General features: G+C 30.5%; 2 protein-coding genes across 4 annotated transcripts; both read left to right on the forward strand.

Moving 5' to 3' along the window:
- Positions 1-1,357: 1,357 nt before the first annotated feature.
- LOC130802318 (RHOMBOID-like protein 9, chloroplastic) lies at positions 1,358-7,582 on the forward strand. 3 transcript variants are annotated; one of them, XM_057666277.1, is made up of 7 exons: positions 1,358-1,483; positions 2,206-2,701; positions 3,457-3,601; positions 4,547-4,712; positions 5,511-5,681; positions 6,260-6,414; positions 6,936-7,582. In XM_057666277.1, exons 2-7 carry the CDS (start codon positions 2,266-2,268, stop codon positions 7,210-7,212), a joined length of 1,350 nt encoding a protein of 449 aa, XP_057522260.1. In that variant the 5' UTR covers positions 1,358-1,483; positions 2,206-2,265; the 3' UTR covers positions 7,213-7,582. The 3 variants fall into 3 exon arrangements, with proteins under 3 accessions (XP_057522260.1, XP_057522262.1, XP_057522261.1); XM_057666279.1 differs by lacking the exon at positions 1,358-1,483 and adding an exon at positions 1,517-1,534; XM_057666278.1 differs by lacking the exon at positions 1,358-1,483 and adding an exon at positions 1,563-1,868.
- A 698-nt stretch (positions 7,583-8,280) lies between these two features.
- LOC130802319 (membrane protein PM19L-like) lies at positions 8,281-10,262 on the forward strand. The gene is made up of 2 exons (XM_057666280.1): positions 8,281-8,729; positions 9,674-10,262. Exons 1-2 carry the CDS (start codon positions 8,597-8,599, stop codon positions 10,075-10,077), a joined length of 537 nt encoding a protein of 178 aa, XP_057522263.1. The 5' UTR covers positions 8,281-8,596; the 3' UTR covers positions 10,078-10,262.
- Positions 10,263-17,526: the final 7,264 nt, after the last annotated feature.

Below are 17,526 nucleotides of genomic sequence, written 5' to 3' on the forward strand. Positions count from 1 at the left end.
TTATATTCAAAATAAATAAATATGTATAATAATAAATTCAAAAGGACACACACAAGAGTCAAGCATAGAGATCAAAGCCTTAATCAACAAAACACACAATATAAGTATACAATGGTATCTTAGAAATTAATGTCCTCTTCAAATAAGATTATATTTCATTAACTATTCAATAATACATTAAAGAATACCACTAACAAAAAATAAATATTCTGATCACTAGCTAAAGTTCGCTTCTTTAATAGAGACTTCACACTAATACATGAAAGACCCTCTATAAAGGCTCTCAAACTCTATTTCATTAGGTCTCATATAAACCCCACCAAACTAGTAAAAAAAAATCTCGCACAAGGAAATCAAATACATTTCTAATATGAAATAGCCCTGTTGTGATATGCTCGAACGAGCAAATTGACCCTAGTCAGCCCCTATCGTTTCTACTGTTGTGCTATTTTGTGCCGCACATGGTTCATCCTTTGTCTTTGCTTCAACCAATTGTCTAGAGTTCATGTTCACACTATCCTACATAAGGTGAATTAATTAGCCCTGCACTTGATAGAAGTTTTGGACACACGCGAAATTTGTACTTGAACCCAAATAAATATTGTAATACATTTACTGAATACAAATACTTGATTACATCATAATTTGTACAATAATAATTTTAGTGGGACACTTGCTTAGCACTTATACACTCATCATTTATGTTTTTATGCGTGAGCTCATATCTTACTTATCAATCTCTCTATTTTTGTGTAAATATTTTGTGATTTGAGCTCATGGCTCAATCCTTTTTTTATGGGAGCTTCTTGCTCCATATAATGCAAGTGTCATAATACTCTATTTATACTTACTATTGACCATTTTAGTAGTTAAGTTAGGATTTTATCTAGATACTTTTTTTCTTACTTTACACCTTCCTTTCACTATATTTTAGTATATTCTAACTATTACTTTTTATTTAACACTAGATAGTTCTAGATAATCATCTTCTAAATTATTCTGATTAGCTTTTCTGATACAGTATCATTAAATATTTTACCTTGTTTTCTTCAAATAAAATCCAAATATATAAGTTAACATTTTATATATGTCACAAACTCAAAAAAAAAGAAGAGTATCTTTTGTTCATTTGCTTCTAAAGTATTAATGGACTAAAGTGTCAAAATTTAGACCAAACTCAGCCATACATTCTTGTCATAAAATGGTTTGAAGTTAACAATCCCAAATTGTAAATCAAATACCTGGCCACCAACACTCGACATAAATTTGATTTCTCTACACGTGGCAGCATCCTAGAGGCCAACATGGATAAGAGTAGATTTAGTTTGTTGGATTATCCTCTTGGGCCTTCTCTCTAGTTTCTTTCACTATGCTTTAACAAGTACCCACTTCTTCTTTATTTATTACTACAATTTTCTTCACAACAATTTGAATCATATTTCTTATAAAATACAAATTTTTCATGGAAGAATAATCTAACGAAGTAAGATAATGTTTTTGTTCTTTAATTTGTCTTTTTTTTAAATTAATAATGGTAAAGCCGCCATTTTCATTTATTATTTTATGTTTTCTGCATGAAACAATTATATATTTTCAGGTTTTTGATTAGTATATTGACATGAACTTTTCTTTCTTCCATCTTGATGAGTATATATCATAGCTTAGAGTTTTAACTGTTAAGATTCTGGTTGATTTGGTTTTTTTAACATGGCATCAGAAACTGCAAAGGAACTAAGTCAACCAAATGTCTATGCTATTGGTTAAGACTCTAAAGTATGTAATACAAAATTCTTATGAGCGAGAAGTGTCGATGAAATACAAAACCTCATCATAGTTGTAAATATTCTAATGTGTTACCTATTGTTAAGGTAAAGAACCCAATTCAACTAAAAGCCTAATGAAATGGCTAAAACAACAAAATATGTTGTATACTCTGTTAGAAGCAAACGCAACAAAAAGGTCATATATTTAAAACCTATTCACTCTTCATTTCAAGTAGAACATTTAGCACGATTTGTAAGAGGACATGTGTTGCATCTACTTACTTTCATTTTAAGGGGCTGATAGAGTATAAAACATATCTGAAACTTTAATAATCAACTTAAGCTTTTGGTCGAGTTGATTTTAGCTTGTATTTCCCTTGAGCTAGAGCTTAATTTTGAAGTTTTATGAACAAAACTTAATCATATATCTTTTGATGAATAGGTACCCAATTGATATATTCCCTTCAATCTTCAACAATAGTGCATAATCTTCCCAACAAAGATGGCTACAATCTTACCAATACCAAGAAGATTCAGTTCAGAATTTCAAGAGTTTTTTAGATGTTCATCATCATCAATAAATACCAACTTTAGCAAGAAAAAGCATCAAAGTAATGAGAGTATAACAAATATGATGAATAGAAGAGTAAGTTTTTCAAAAGATGAAGATGATCATGGGAAGATAAAAAGGTGTAATCAATGTTTACAAGCTAATAGAATTGAAGGTTTATTAAGTAAGGATGGTTTAAGTCCTGTTTTTTATGCTTCAGAGCAATCTGATTCCATAGAAAAACATAGGAGTTCGTTGGAAATTTACTTGGAGAAAGTTAAGGGTATTGATGGAAGTGATGAATCTGAGATTGATGATCATGGTAGTCAAGTTTTTGCAAGGAAGGAACTTGGGTTACTTGAGAAGTACCTCAATGCACTTAAAGAAGGTAAGAATTGAGAACAAGTTGGGTTTTAGAGGCAGGAACACAATAGTACTTGTTTTCTTCTTAATCTTGAATGTTATATATATTTCAATATGTTTTTATATTAATGATGTCCTTGTTACAATTCGATTGCGTATGTTATTGGGGTGGGGTTTATTGGTAAACAGACTCTCTTACTCACTAGGTTAGACTTTTGGGTGAAATCTTATGTTTGTCTTAAAATAATACATCAGAGCTGGACTCGGAGTGGGTGGGTTGAAAACTAGTCATGAACTAATGTAACTGTGACCCAATTAGGATGTTGGCCTTATGGGAGTCGATTGTGTATCCCACATGATTGTGTTGCAATTGGTGTGGGGTTGATAGTCAAATATAGTCTCTCAAGTCTCGACCACTAGATTAGTCTTTTGAGTAAGCCAATCTATTTGTCCAATAACACAATTTAAAATAAACAATGAGGCCCATGTTGAATTATATATATTTACTTGTTAAATTCAACAAAAAAAAAATAAATGGTAAAAGCTGTTGAAATGTGAATTTTTAAGGTTATGGTTAAGATCTTTTATTTAAGTTACAAAATTAATCATTGGTAAAATTCAATAGACATTTTATCTTAAATTATAGAAATTTTCCATACAAAAACATTAGAATTAATATTTGCTTATATAATATTTTTTTTGTTAGCGTATCAGTCTCGACTAGACTAGCGTCATTCTATTTGTGGCAGAAATGAAATCTTACTGTTTCTCTCCATGCAGATGCATCAGGAAATTCTGAAGACTCTGTTATTAATCAACAGCAAGGCAAGAGAACACAAACTTACAGAAAAAATGATATTTACACAAGGAAAACTGCATCATTTCCTATGTATGATGAGAAAGAGAGCGGCTACTTATACCTCATGTACACTTTCTTATCGCTTTTTATTTCGGATTATAATAGACTATAAGTTTGCTATAAGGACTAATTAAAAATAATTTTTTTGTTATCACAAGGTAAGGTTGTATATATACGACCCCCGAATCCCACCTAGGTGGAAACTACTTAAAGGCATGGCCGTCGATTAACAAGGGTCAGGGACTTGAATTTTTTAGGGCCCAAAAAACTTATTTTTATGTATACAAGTGATATTAATTTTATTTAAATTTAGATATTACTTACATTAAGTAATGTGAGTTCTTAGTGCTTTTGTTACAAAGTAATTTAAATATCAACAATAAAAAATAACAAGTATATTATATTATTCGTTACGCCTTAAGTATTTAGGGGCCCTTTTATCTTTTGCTCAAGGGTTCAAAAAAACGAGACGATACTGCTTAAAGGCATTAGGCTAATGAAATGTTATTGTTGCTAGTTAATTCTGTATATTATGTCCCTTGTTTTGATGGGTCATAGAGTTATCGTTTGGTTTTGGATTATAAGAAGTTATTAAAACACTTACACTTCTTATCCATGTGAAAGTAACACAAAAACAAGAGTCGATCGAAAAATGCATCTTTGTCGTCAATCACTAGTAAGAGTAAGGTTGTGTACAGTGTACGTCCTGCCCTTCAAACTCTACCTTGGTGGAAGCCACTTACGGGGCCGGCCTTGAGATTTGTGAGGCCCAGAGCAGAAAACTAATTATGGACCCCTGACTACTAATTAAATATACTTTTATAGGCCTCTAACTATTACCTATTAAAGCATGATTTTTCTAAAACCTTTAGATGGGACCGGGACATAGAACTTTCTTGCTCCATTATACGTTAAGGCTTGGGCCTACTTAGTGATATTGAAATGATGGAATATTGTTGTAATTCCTTATGTTGGTGATTATTTAACATGTATGTGGTTTGTTTCCTGCAGAAGTACATTGGTGTCAATAAATATAGCAGTGTTTCTGTTCGAGATAGCAAGTCCAGTAAAGGGTTCATACTATAACCTTTATTCACTGCCTATGATGTATGGTGCCAAGGTTAATGATCTCATCATGCTTGGTGAATGGTGGAGGCTTCTCACACCCATGTTTCTGGTACAAGATTAATGATTCGGTTGGTAGTTCCTTCTGTTTATGTTTGATCACAATAAGTCCTTAATTAAACTGATTACATTTTGAAAATGGTAGTCGAGAAGAAACGCTATTAACAATGAATTGTATAGCATGTAAAACAGAAGAGTGGTAGCTGAGCTGGTTTAATCTACATAATAGTGGATCTTTGTGTAGTGAAAATGGGGCCAACATCCCCTAAATTTTTTTGGGCCAGTATAGAAGAACATAAAGTTAAATAACTATAACAATAAAAATATGTGACTTATAGCTGATAGCTAGTAGTTGATTTGACCATCTGATTTTATTGACTTGTTTGACCAGCTGATTTTGAATTCGCTGCTATGAGTTGCTTGTTCAAAAATAACTTATTCATAACAATAAACTGTTTCAACCAGCCAATTTACCAAATTCTAACATTACATATTATAATAAAATAAGCTAAAATTGTCTATTAAGCTATTTTGACAAACAATACTAGTGTTTAAGACTCAAGAGTGTAGTTTTTGAACTAGAGGTTAGATTTGAATCTCAATCCCAAATTTATTTGTTTGATCAATGACTTTGACCCCTCTAATTACTGTTTAATATCCGTCCTTGAAGAAGACTTAAATATTTTATCATTCCAACGTCATTAGGTGACTTCTATCTAGACAGAGTTTAATGATCGAATGTACATAATTTTACTCTTATAATAACAAAAATATTATTTCTGATTGACCGATTAGTAAGAGTTTTTAAACATTTCTAGAATTCAAACTAAGCAAGGTGAAATTTGTGCAGCATATAGGATTTCTGCATATTGCACTTGGTTCATGGGTGCTCTTATCATTTGGAACTCAAGTATGCAAAGGATATGGTCCTTTTACATTCCTCCTAATATTTATAGTAGGGGGTATTTCTGGAAACTTCTCAAGCTTCCTTCATACAACAGAACCTACTGTTGGTGGATCAGTAAGCAATTTTATCCTCAATTATTATTCCCTCCGTTTCGGTTTGCCGGTTACCCTTTGACCATAAAGCTCACACAATTTTTGTCAAAGTTATATTCATAATCATCAATTTAATATTCTGCACAAGTCAGAATTCAGGGAGAGAGAGCAGATATATCATACCCGTGCCCCTTCAAGGAGAGGGCATGGATGCGTGTACTCAATTTACCCCCAAAAGCAGAAGGGTCTTTAAGGGTGTGCGAGGCGATCGACCGCACAAGACTTTTTTTTCTCCGTATATGAATAAGTTAATCATAAACAAAGAAATACGTTAAGTTAATTAATAAAAAAATATATTTATTATAAATAAGGCGCAAAATAAAAATTTTGCATAGGGCCCCAAATTTTCCAAGACGACTCTGCCCAAAAGAATAGGTTTCCGCAATAGAAGGATGAGTGATACACAGCACGCTTGAGAAGACAACTGTCAATACCAATACACAATTTTTGTCAAAGTGTAACCAACAAACTGAAACGGAGCGAGTATCTGAGTTAGTTTTCCTAGATATTGTTTGACCAAGTCTTCAACACCAATTTCAGGGACCAGTTTTTGCAGTTATAGGAGCTTGGCTTGTTTATCAGATTCAGAACAAGGATGTTATTACAAAGGAACTTTCTGACTCTATGTTTCAGAAGGCAATACTTGCCACTACACTCAACTTTTTGCTTGGAAATTTTGGGCCTATGGATAATTGGTAAACTCCTCTATTTCAACTTAATTATGTTACTTAAGATTCTAGAAGTAGCAAATAAGGTTGACTGGAGAGACTTTTTAGCTGTATTCTCTATAATGGTCAATGAGTATGATTTGACATCTTTTATCAAGATCATATTCGAGAGTAAAAGTTTATTCAAATCGAGTCATATTTGAAAACTTACAAGTTGCTGTCAAGTAATTAACTCAACCAAAAACTTAAGCTGATAGTTGAAAGCCCAATATATGTTAAATACTCTAACTCGCCCCCTCACCCTAGAACGTTTTGGGCTAGAACTGTGAATGCAACATAGGCCCTTCTCATACCTGGCGCTGAATATTCCACTTTAAATGAGAAGTGGTTGAGATTCAAATCCGTGACCTCTTGTCACGCTGACTTGTGATACCATGTTAAGAAACCAACTCAATCAAAAACTTAAGCTAATAGTTAAAAGACCCAAAAATATATTATACACTCTAACGTTGCTACTCTAATGGAAGTTCTAATGTTAAATGTAACAGGACAAGTCTTGGTGCAGCAATAACAGGAATCATATATGGTTTTTTCACATGTCCAATGGTGCAAGTAGATAATACATCCGGTCCCACTTCTACATCACAAAAAACTAGTAGTAGAATTAAAGAAGAAATCATCCTAAATAACACACAAGCTGCAAATCCCTACAAATCACTCTTTATTTTCACTCTTTTTGTGTCTGTTTTTTGCTCCTTGCTTTTCCTTACTCAATCTTCACTTGATAGTGTAGAAGTTGATGAACTTATCCAGATTATTGAGTGATAATTTTGCGTCCTTTTTGCCATCCTCCGTTTTCTTATTAATAACTACATTTTACCCTTTTACGTGAGAGCTTTTTGAGTAAAGTGTAATTATTGATAAAAACGGATGTATTATATACAATTGTGTAATAAATAAGTTGATGTAATACATAGGAAATATAATACCATAGGATTGTAATATAACACTAGTATGTATTACATATAATTAGCTATATAACTATTTGTTTTGATTATAATAGAGTGTGGTAAAACAGTTTGTAGATTATGCGTAATTGCATATGTGTTTATTTTTGTAAAGTTGTTGATTTGTCTATTATCAACAATCAAACGAAAATAATATAGAATGCTCACTTTTCTTGGCTTTGTCTTTAGAGAGAATGTACCACAAAGTAAACTAGAGCTACAACTATAGTTACCGAAAATCGAAAATTTTTTACTGAATTCTATCATAAAGTCTTTGTTTGCCAAACTTTAGAATAACGTTTTCAAAACTACATACCAAATGATTTTTTCAAGCGTAGATACATATGATGATTATTCGATACTCTGAAATTCATTTTGGTGAAAGTTTAAGTGTGCACCACTGCACCACTTAATAACATTAAGGTTGTGTTTGAGAATAAATATTTATTTTAAATTATAAAATATTAATTATAAAATCATAAATAAAGAATTTGAAAATAATAATTTTAAAACAATACTGAAATTGACTCAAATTTAAATTTATTTTTTTTAATAATTTATTAAATATTATATTTGAGTAAATTCTATAGTACTTCAACATAAATGCTCAATCATATCAACATTACACTTTTTTATTTAATTTAAATAAAAAAATATTACTCACCCTTTTTATTTAGTGAGGAAGCAATCCGTTCTAGGACATGCTAATGCTATGACCCAAGAGAGATCGTACTCCCTTTATTATATTCCTTTCCTTTTATAGTGGAAATTAAAGAACATAATTGCCTAATTAATATAATTATTAGTATATAAGCTTTTTGTTTTAAGGTTGTTTCACGGATAGAGAGTCTTTTACAAGCGTATCTCGTCAAAAAATGCTCCTCTTAAACTCCTACTCATCTATCCCTCAAATTTACTACTAAAAGTGAAATTTAAGAATAAAAATATTACTTAAAAGTAGGGGAATAGAAGTATACTTGTAAAGCAAAAGAAAGATGACTCAAGAACCTTCCACTTGTTTCATAGTTGCCATCTCATAATGAAATATTATTAAAAAAAAAAAAAACTTAAATTAGATAGGAATAAATAGAAAAGCTTGAACATAAAAAGAAAGACAAAAACCCACCGTTTGTTTAATTTGTATTTGTTTTCCTCTTTATTTGGTTGTGATTAGTAAAGCTTAAAGAATTAAGCACAAAAAAATGGCACAAGGAAAGGTAGGAAGAGTATTGATGTTGCCCGTATTAGTAGTTGATTTGGTTGTGTACCTCATAATTTTGGGTCTTGCTTCTTGGTCTCTCAATAAGTACATCGATGGCCAACAAAATAACCCTCGTAAGTTCAACTTCTTCATCATATTTTATTTTCAAATTAAATTTAATATATTGAAATGAATTTTATAAAATATTTATAAATATAAAATATTTTGATGAATTGTATTATATTATTTTCCATATAATGAAAGTCTAATTATAAAATTACAATTTTTAATTATTACTTGACATTATATTTTTAAAGGGTAATAATTGGACTGCATTTTATGAGCTAAATGAGATCGTTAAATGATAATAAGTATGACTATTAAATTTATAAAAACTATTTCTTTATTATTACACTTAATTTTCCATTATTATTTCTATTATTTAATAATGATTTTCAAACGGACTATAAATATTTTAAAATCATGTGTAAAAGTAATAATAAAACAAATAAAATATATAGTACGAGACTAATATTAAAGGTGGGGGCAATGACAAAGAGAGTACATAGATAAACGCATGATAATTTATGAGGTTATATTATTTTTCAAATTATTTTACGTAGATAAACGCATGATAATTTGTGAGGTTATATTAATTTTCAAATTATTTTACGTAGATAAACGCATGATAATTTATGAGGTTATATTATTTTTTAAATTACTTTTAATTTTTAAAGGTTGTAAAATAAGTAGTCAAGTAAAATTATTATTGTAGCCATTAAGTAATCAATTCAATTAAAATGTTATTTTATATTTAATAGAGTTGAGTGAGATTTGAGCATGTAACCTTTTATTACGTTGACTTTTAATATATTGTTAAGGAATCAATTCAATTACAAAATTAAAAACTTAAATTGATAGTTAAGAACTCAGAATATGTTATATACTCTGATAGCATCATCCCATCGAATATGGAAATTCTATGGGTCATATGAGGTATTTGGCAAATGACTGATAACTAGTAGCTGATAGCTAATTATAGTGGCTGATGCAAATAAAAATTGCTCTTTCAATGCAGTTTTGGGTGGAAATGCAGCCACAAGTTACATGCTTATTTTTGCTCTTTTAGCCGGAACAACCGGGATTGCATCGGTGTTAGCGGGTTTCGCTCACTACCGAGCATGGTCAACAGCCAGCATGGCTGCCTCCGCCTCCGTGGCTGCCATATCATGGGCCCTTACTGGGCTGGCATTTGGACTGGCCTGGAAGGAGGTCAGGCTAGGTGGTCATAGAGGGAAACGCTTAACAACACTTGAAGTATTTATCATAATTTCAGCTTTGATCCACTTGTTGTACATAATGCTCCTGCATGCTGGTTCATTTAATCACATATATGGGCCTTACTATACCCAACATGGTCATGAAGGCCCAATATCGGAGGCCCAAAAGGCTTCAAGCAGTGAAACTCATGCTAATGCTTGATTGATCAAATTGGTATACATTATATATATCATGGTTTTACAAATAATTAATTTAGCACAAACTCTCTAAGACGGTGTCATGATAAATCATTTTTATTGGATTGTTTCAATGTACATTTACTGTCTTAATGTGATCACTTATAATTTTAAAGTGATATCTTACAGTAAAAGTGATAATTTATAACCTTAAAGTGACCAATTAGAAAAATAGACTAATTATAAACTTGATTTATAGTGAAATGGTCTCATATAAGACTTATTGTTTTACTTAATGACATGTAAATGTAATTAAAACAATTTAATGTTTTAATGTGAAGTGAAAGTAATATTTATTTTGGTAAAAGAAAATAACTTAAACACTATTTGATTTTGTTTCTATATGTTGAACGATAATTTAAGTTTCAATCTGATTTAATATGTGGAAATTTATTTTCAAATTGCGTATTTATGCATTAGTATTAGGTCACTTTTTCTTTCATCTAGAAACTAATTTTTTTAGGAATCACAATAATTTATGTTTTCTTTTTAAGTATACTAATACATGTTAAATTGTTTCTCTATAATTGAATATTTTGATGTTATTAATGATGCTCGGATATGTATAGTTTAATCAGGGACGGGCTTATACATGTATGTGTCATTGCTTGGACGAGCTGCATTATGCTCGAACTAGAGATCAAACTATTTGAATTCTTTTGAAAATGCATTTATTGTTTTCATTTGAAAAATTGCTTGTTTATTTGAGCACGACGAGTTAGTAATCTTTCACTTTATCAATGTATTTACTCAGCCGATCACATATCACATTTAAAAAAAAGAATTATAAGTATCCAAAGTCTTTGTTTAACATCATTGTGCAATCAATTGAGAGGGTTACGTCATCAATAATTTTTATTGTTTCAAAAATTTCTTTCCATTTAGGATGAAAGTTAGCCAATTAATCACATCACTATAATAAAAGAGCTTCCAATAGCATAGTCCAAATTGAGATCATAATGTTCAAAGCACCAACCCCAATAATGTCGATAATACACTAGTGGAAAAAATCGTATTTGCTGCTTATCATTTGCTACGGTTTTTGTATATACGCAGCAATAAATAGGAAAAAGATTAAGAAAAAAAAAACCATTAATTGCTGCGGTTTTAGGGTGTGACCGCAGCAAATACTCAGTAGCACACTTAATTGCTGCAGTTTTACAACTGACCGCAGCAAATAGCTCTTTCAATTGCTGCGATTTTTCAACTAACCTCAGCAAATATTCTTTTGCTTCACTCAATTGCTGCGGTTTTCTTCCTTGCCCGCAGCATTTGCTTCTTCTCAAACCCACCATTTTATAACGTTAAAACATATACATTATGTTTCATTGTTCATAATACGACTGTTGCACTACTCTTTCAAAACATATACATACTGCGGTTATTTCTTGTCTCAATCCCTCTTCTTTATCATCTTTGTTCTTGTTCTTCTTCATCATTCTTGCTCTTCTTATTGCTCTTATTCATCATCTACTTCTTGAAACTGCTCTTCTTAAACCCACGAAACATACATAATGTACACATTGTTGTTGCTCTTCTTAAACCCACGAAATTTGGGCTTAGTTCTTGCTCTTCTTCAAGGTATAATTTTTTAAAGCTTAGTTCTCAAACCCATTATTGTTCAAGCTTCATTAATTGTGTAAGTTTTAGGGCGCTTAGTTTTTTTTATACTAATTTTTTTTTTTCATTGTATAGGTTATACACTAACTTAGAAAAAACCCACGAAAATTCAAGGTATTTTTTTCATTTTGATTTTTTAAAGTAGGTTTAAATTTGTCATACTTTATATATGAATGTGTATGTTGTTGTTGCTTTTAAGTTTTAAATTTATCATATATATCATGTTTTGTTATATTTTTAAGTAATTTCTTCATTTTATTCATGAATGTGTATGTAGTTGTGGTTTTTAAGTTTTAAATTTATCATAATTTTTTTTATAGTTTGTAAATTAGGTTTAATTAGGTTTGTTTATGGTTAAATGAATGAGTTGTTGATATGAACGTTAATTAGTTGTCCAAGTTTATGAATGTGATTTTATTTTTATTGTTTTTATATGTTGTTAATATATATGAATATTAATTATGGTTAGTACAATAAACATCATTTGGACAGTTTAAAAAACATTGTTTTATTATTTGGGTTAATTAGGGTTAAATGAATGATTATTACTTAATTTTGTGGTTAGTTAGAGTTCGTTAAGTATATATGTTAAAAGTTGTGTATTAATTTTGTTTTGAATTAATTAATCACACTAATTAGGATGACAAAAGATCGTTCTTGGATGTATGGAAGCATTGAATCGTCGGAATTTATTGATGGCGTATTAAAATTTTGTAGTATTGCGGTTGAACATCAAGTTAGGACGGGGGGAGTTGGGTTTTATTGCCCATGTGTCAGTTGTGGCAATTTATCAAAGGTAGATAGTGTTGATATCCTTAGGAAGCACATACTTCAACGTGGTTTTAGGCCTCAATATCATGTTTGGGTTTGGCATGGTGAGGAGGGAGTTTACATAGAGAAAAGTGTTGTTGAGGACGTCAATAATGTGGCCGATGTCAATGAGGATGTAGTACATCATGTTGATGGGTATGAGACAGATGAAGAGAATGTCGATGAGGATGTGGATCGTGTTGATGAGATGATGGAGGGAGTCGAGGATGAGTTAGGAAAACGTCCTCGTGTTTTTGACTTGAAAATTATAGTCATATGCTAGAAATTACGTGTTAAGTTGCGATTTTAACGGTTTTTAAGCGTTTTTGCCACTTTTGAGCATAAAGTAGCTCAAACTTGGTTTGTTTTGCACGAAACTTGGCACACAACACTATTTGGTATATATTATTGTGTTAAAGTGGTTAGAATTGAAAATCATAGTCATATGCTAGAAATTACGTATTAAGTTGCGATTTTATGCGTTTTTAAGCTTTTTAATTGGCACTAACATTTACTTTATCTTAGTGCTTTCAACAACATTCTACTTCCATTGATTGCGACTACTACACGCTGAAGTACATGGACGATATTATAAAATCCGTGAAGGATTTTGAAGTCGAAAATATAGATGCCGTAAGTATTTGTTACATTCTTAAATTATTATTATTGGTAAAATCTAATGTTTATTAATCTTTTAATTTTATATTATATTAAAGGTTTTATACGACATTTTAAGGGAAACACGCCCTCTGAGAAGTGGAGAGATGTGCGAATTAAAAGACAAGATTGCCGCGTATCTTGCTAATTATTGTCCTTGATAAATTGTAATTAGTATAGATTTTTTAGAACTTTAATGTATATTATATATATGTGTACGTACATAATATTATATTATATATATGATCGAGAGTTTATTATTACAAAGAGATTATTGGTGATTATTTGTGATTATCATTGGATTATTATTGGATTAATCATTGTTATTACATTGTACATTATTATTGGATTATTATTAGTATAAAACGAAAAAAGAAAAAAAATACCAAGTATTTGCTGCGGTCAACACAAAACCGCAGCAAATAAAGAGGAGTATTTGCTGCGGTTTTGGGGTTGACCGCAGCAAATACTCCTCTTTATTTGCTGCAGTTTTGTGTTGACCGCAGCAAATAATGCCTTTTTTTGCTGCTGTTTTTAACCGCAGCATTGCAGCATTTAAAGTAGGCCATTTGCTGCTATCACTATTGCTTGGGGCCAAAACCGCAGCAAATAAGGTTTTTTCCACTAATGATATATGGAATTTCTTGTCAGACGATTGTAGTCTTAAGATATATACTAAATTTTATCGTATGAATCATAATAATATATTGAAAGAGAATGGCTCAAACTTAACAATGATAGAACTAATGAGTAGAAGTTGAGTGAAAAACAGAAAATAAACTCGAGACAATCAAACAAGCAACATAATGTGTTTATGAGGTATCAATGGATACCTCCTCCTCAAATAAAGTATCTTATCATTAATATAATCCCAATTACATTAATAACTCAACTTACAATAGTTAAGAGCTCACCCTTAACCCATAAAGGTTTCACCTTTAATGGTGAAACTCCACAAATGGCACTAATACAAAGAAAACACTCTAATGGTCAATGCCCTAACTTCTGTAATGTATTTGCCTCTCTTCTTTCTTCTAGTAATGTTCTAAGGCTCTCTTATATAGCCTAGCACATATTAGAAGCCCTAGGATCAATGGCTTAAAGCCCAAACATTTCCGCAACAAAAACAGAATACGCATACTAACGATGAGCTGCACGTTGCTTGACCCGAGCAGCTCTGCTCGACATGGCTCTTTAGGAGCCTTCTGCGCCCGCTCGTGTGCTGCCTCAAACGAGCCACGTTCTCCTTGGTCCCTTGACTTGATCGCGCACCTATCAAGGCCTCTTCGGGGCACCTTCTTGCATTTATCAAGGCTCACAACATCTTATGCAATTGCTTGAATGATCAAGCCATCACCAACTACATGAGATTTGTGGCTTGTCACAACATATATTGTTTTGTGTTTTAATAAGATTACTATACCATGTAACTTACATGTAAAGTATATTTTTCTTTCGTTTTTACTTTGTATTACATTTTTTTTTCTCTTTTAAGTAATTTTGTACTACATTTTTTCTCTTTAAGTAATTTTGTACTACATTAAATTATTTGGATAATGCTTAAGAAAGGAATAAAAAAGAAAAGGACGAAAAGAGTAGCAATTTATGAGCTATAATTTTCTTATAAAATTATTCTCATTAAAGAAATAATTTTCTAATTAAATTTCAAAAGTTAATCTATATTCAATTATATCCCTTTCATTTTCCTCATCACATTCCATATTGCAATTTGCAAATGATAATTTTGAGCTAATTACCTAATTAATTTCTTTTCAAGTTTCAACATCAATTGATTGTTTTTGCATTATTTAAAGACAAATACGACTATTCCACTATAATCATGATGTTAAGATTAAGTATTTAGTGAATGTCTAAGAATAAAATGGTGTAATGGACTTATTAATGATAAATGATGGATGGGATTTTATTAATAATTACTCGTAATTATAGTGAAGGTTCATTAATTAACATCACGAAGCTTAACAAAAATTAAAGATAAATGACTTTGTGGGTAAGATGAGATTTGATTCCAATTTCCAATGATCTTGTGCAAAAACGCAAAACTTGCTCCAAATTAAACAAAATCCGATTCTCTTAAGATAAATTTTACTCTTGCTAAATCTAACTCAAATATGTTGATAGTATGAAACAATTTAATTTTAACCAATTCATTAAATGAACATATACTTACACTAATGACAATTTTTGAAGATAATTATAATTATAATATGTTATACTTGTAAGAGGAAATGTCATTGTCAATAGTAAATTTACAATCTCAGAAAAAATATTCTGTACACCTTAATTTAAAAAATAGTTACAATAGAGTGGATCAAATCAAAGACATAGAAATTAAAATGCGAAACTATGATTTAAAATAAAATAATAACTCGAAAAAAATATAATAGTTGATTTTTCCAACATCTTCGTAACTAACTTAAATAGCTGGTTTATCGGTCAATAATTTCGTCCCTAACCATTTACCAGCTATTATAAGTGTCCACAACTCACATAGTACTAGCTAGTATGTCACTCACTTGTGTCTTTGCTTCAACTTTCAAACCAAACGTGTTATTATATAGTTGGGAACTTGGTGTCCTATAAAGAATTTGATTAAATTCCTAGGCACATGCAGGATGTTTTGCATTTAGCAGACAAGTATTTTAATTTTTGTGGCTCTTCTTATTGATCATATTCTTTTTCTTAAAACGTGTAACACCAAAAGTCGAAAACCATATCGCATCGTACAAAACACATCATGAGTACTTGTTATATTTACTTTTTACGTAATTAGATAAATTAATTTCTGCAATTTAAATCATTTTGAGCTGAGACATATTTTGATCGTACTCTTCTTTATGAGTGTGAGTTGTCGTTTTTTTTTTCTCTTTAAATCTTAATCATAGTTTTTCTATGAACAAAATACACTGGGTATGATGATGATGAAGATGATGGTTTTGATTACTTAAATCTTGAGTTATGCATGATAAATTAAAGACAATATTATATAAGTTTGTTGATTAGACGATTTAAATAAAATCTCACTTCACTATATTCTTTTACCCTTTGATGGTACTATATAAATAAGCTTTATGTTATACATTATACTAAAAAGTTTGGAAATTTTCAAATGTCACAACTAAGGAGAGTCTACAAAATGAAACTCTTTTATTGGTTAAAAAAAATACATGACATTTGATCTTGATCATTATCTCTACCAATAAAGTATCTTTGACTAGCATTTATTTTTTAAACTGAGTAAATTAGAGAATATAATATAGGAAAAATTGTTGTGAATAAACCAACTTATTTTCTTTTACATGTCAATAATCCCACCTTTTGAAAAAATTTTAATAATCCCACTTTTGTTTTCACTTTGTTGCCAATAGACCATTCAAAAAAATGACCTATTATATCAGGTTATCACTCATCTTCTTCCTTCTTTATAATAATCCAATTTATTTTACATTACCTGTCAGTAATCCCACCTTTAGAATTTTGTTCAATAATCCCACCTTTAAAATTTTGTTCAACAATCCAACCTTTGCTTTTTGTTTGTTGCCACCATTCAAAAAGCTAAATGAAATTGTTATTATTTCCCAAGTTTATGAAACTGATCATTGCATAAGTAGTACTCCCTCTAATTTAGCACTAACATCCCATTTCTATATTAGGTCAGTTCACCATTAATGTCTCATTTCCTATTTTAGCAATGATTTTTTTCCATTTTACCCTTACTAAAGTAAATAAATAACCCTTACTTTATCTAATTACATCTATTAGTGGTCCCCAATGCATTTCTTGATATCCGTGCAAAACCAATATGGGACTTTAGTGGTGAATAAGAGGGAGTAATAGTCTTTACATACATTATCCCATCAACCAGGGGTGTTTAAAAATCTGACCCGCTTGATCCGATTCGCTGACCCACATCCTAAATGGCGGATCAATTTTTTTAAAAAATAATATAATTCGGATCTTGGTACCCGACCTGCTTTAACCGGGTTGGGTCATGGGCCACAAAATATATTGAGTCGGGTACCCCCTACCCGTTATATATTATCTTTATCAAGTTGAAATTTACATGTTAAAATTTTATAATAAATATAATTATAAAAAATTAATAATAGTCGTAAGTTTTTAAATTCCCTTCAAAGTAAAATTCCTCTTTAAATCAGTGGCAAAAAGTAAAATTGAGTATTTTAAAAATTGTGAAATTTTTAATAATAATTGAAGAGAAAATATATTAAAGAAATTAAAAGAGACTTAACATGTATGGATAAAATATGTTGGATTATTATAAAGTAGTTGCAAAGAGAAATTGAAT

Source organism: Amaranthus tricolor, chromosome 16 (genome assembly GCF_026212465.1).
Source record: "Amaranthus tricolor cultivar Red isolate AtriRed21 chromosome 16, ASM2621246v1, whole genome shotgun sequence".
NCBI lineage: Eukaryota > Viridiplantae > Streptophyta > Magnoliopsida > Caryophyllales > Amaranthaceae > Amaranthus > Amaranthus tricolor.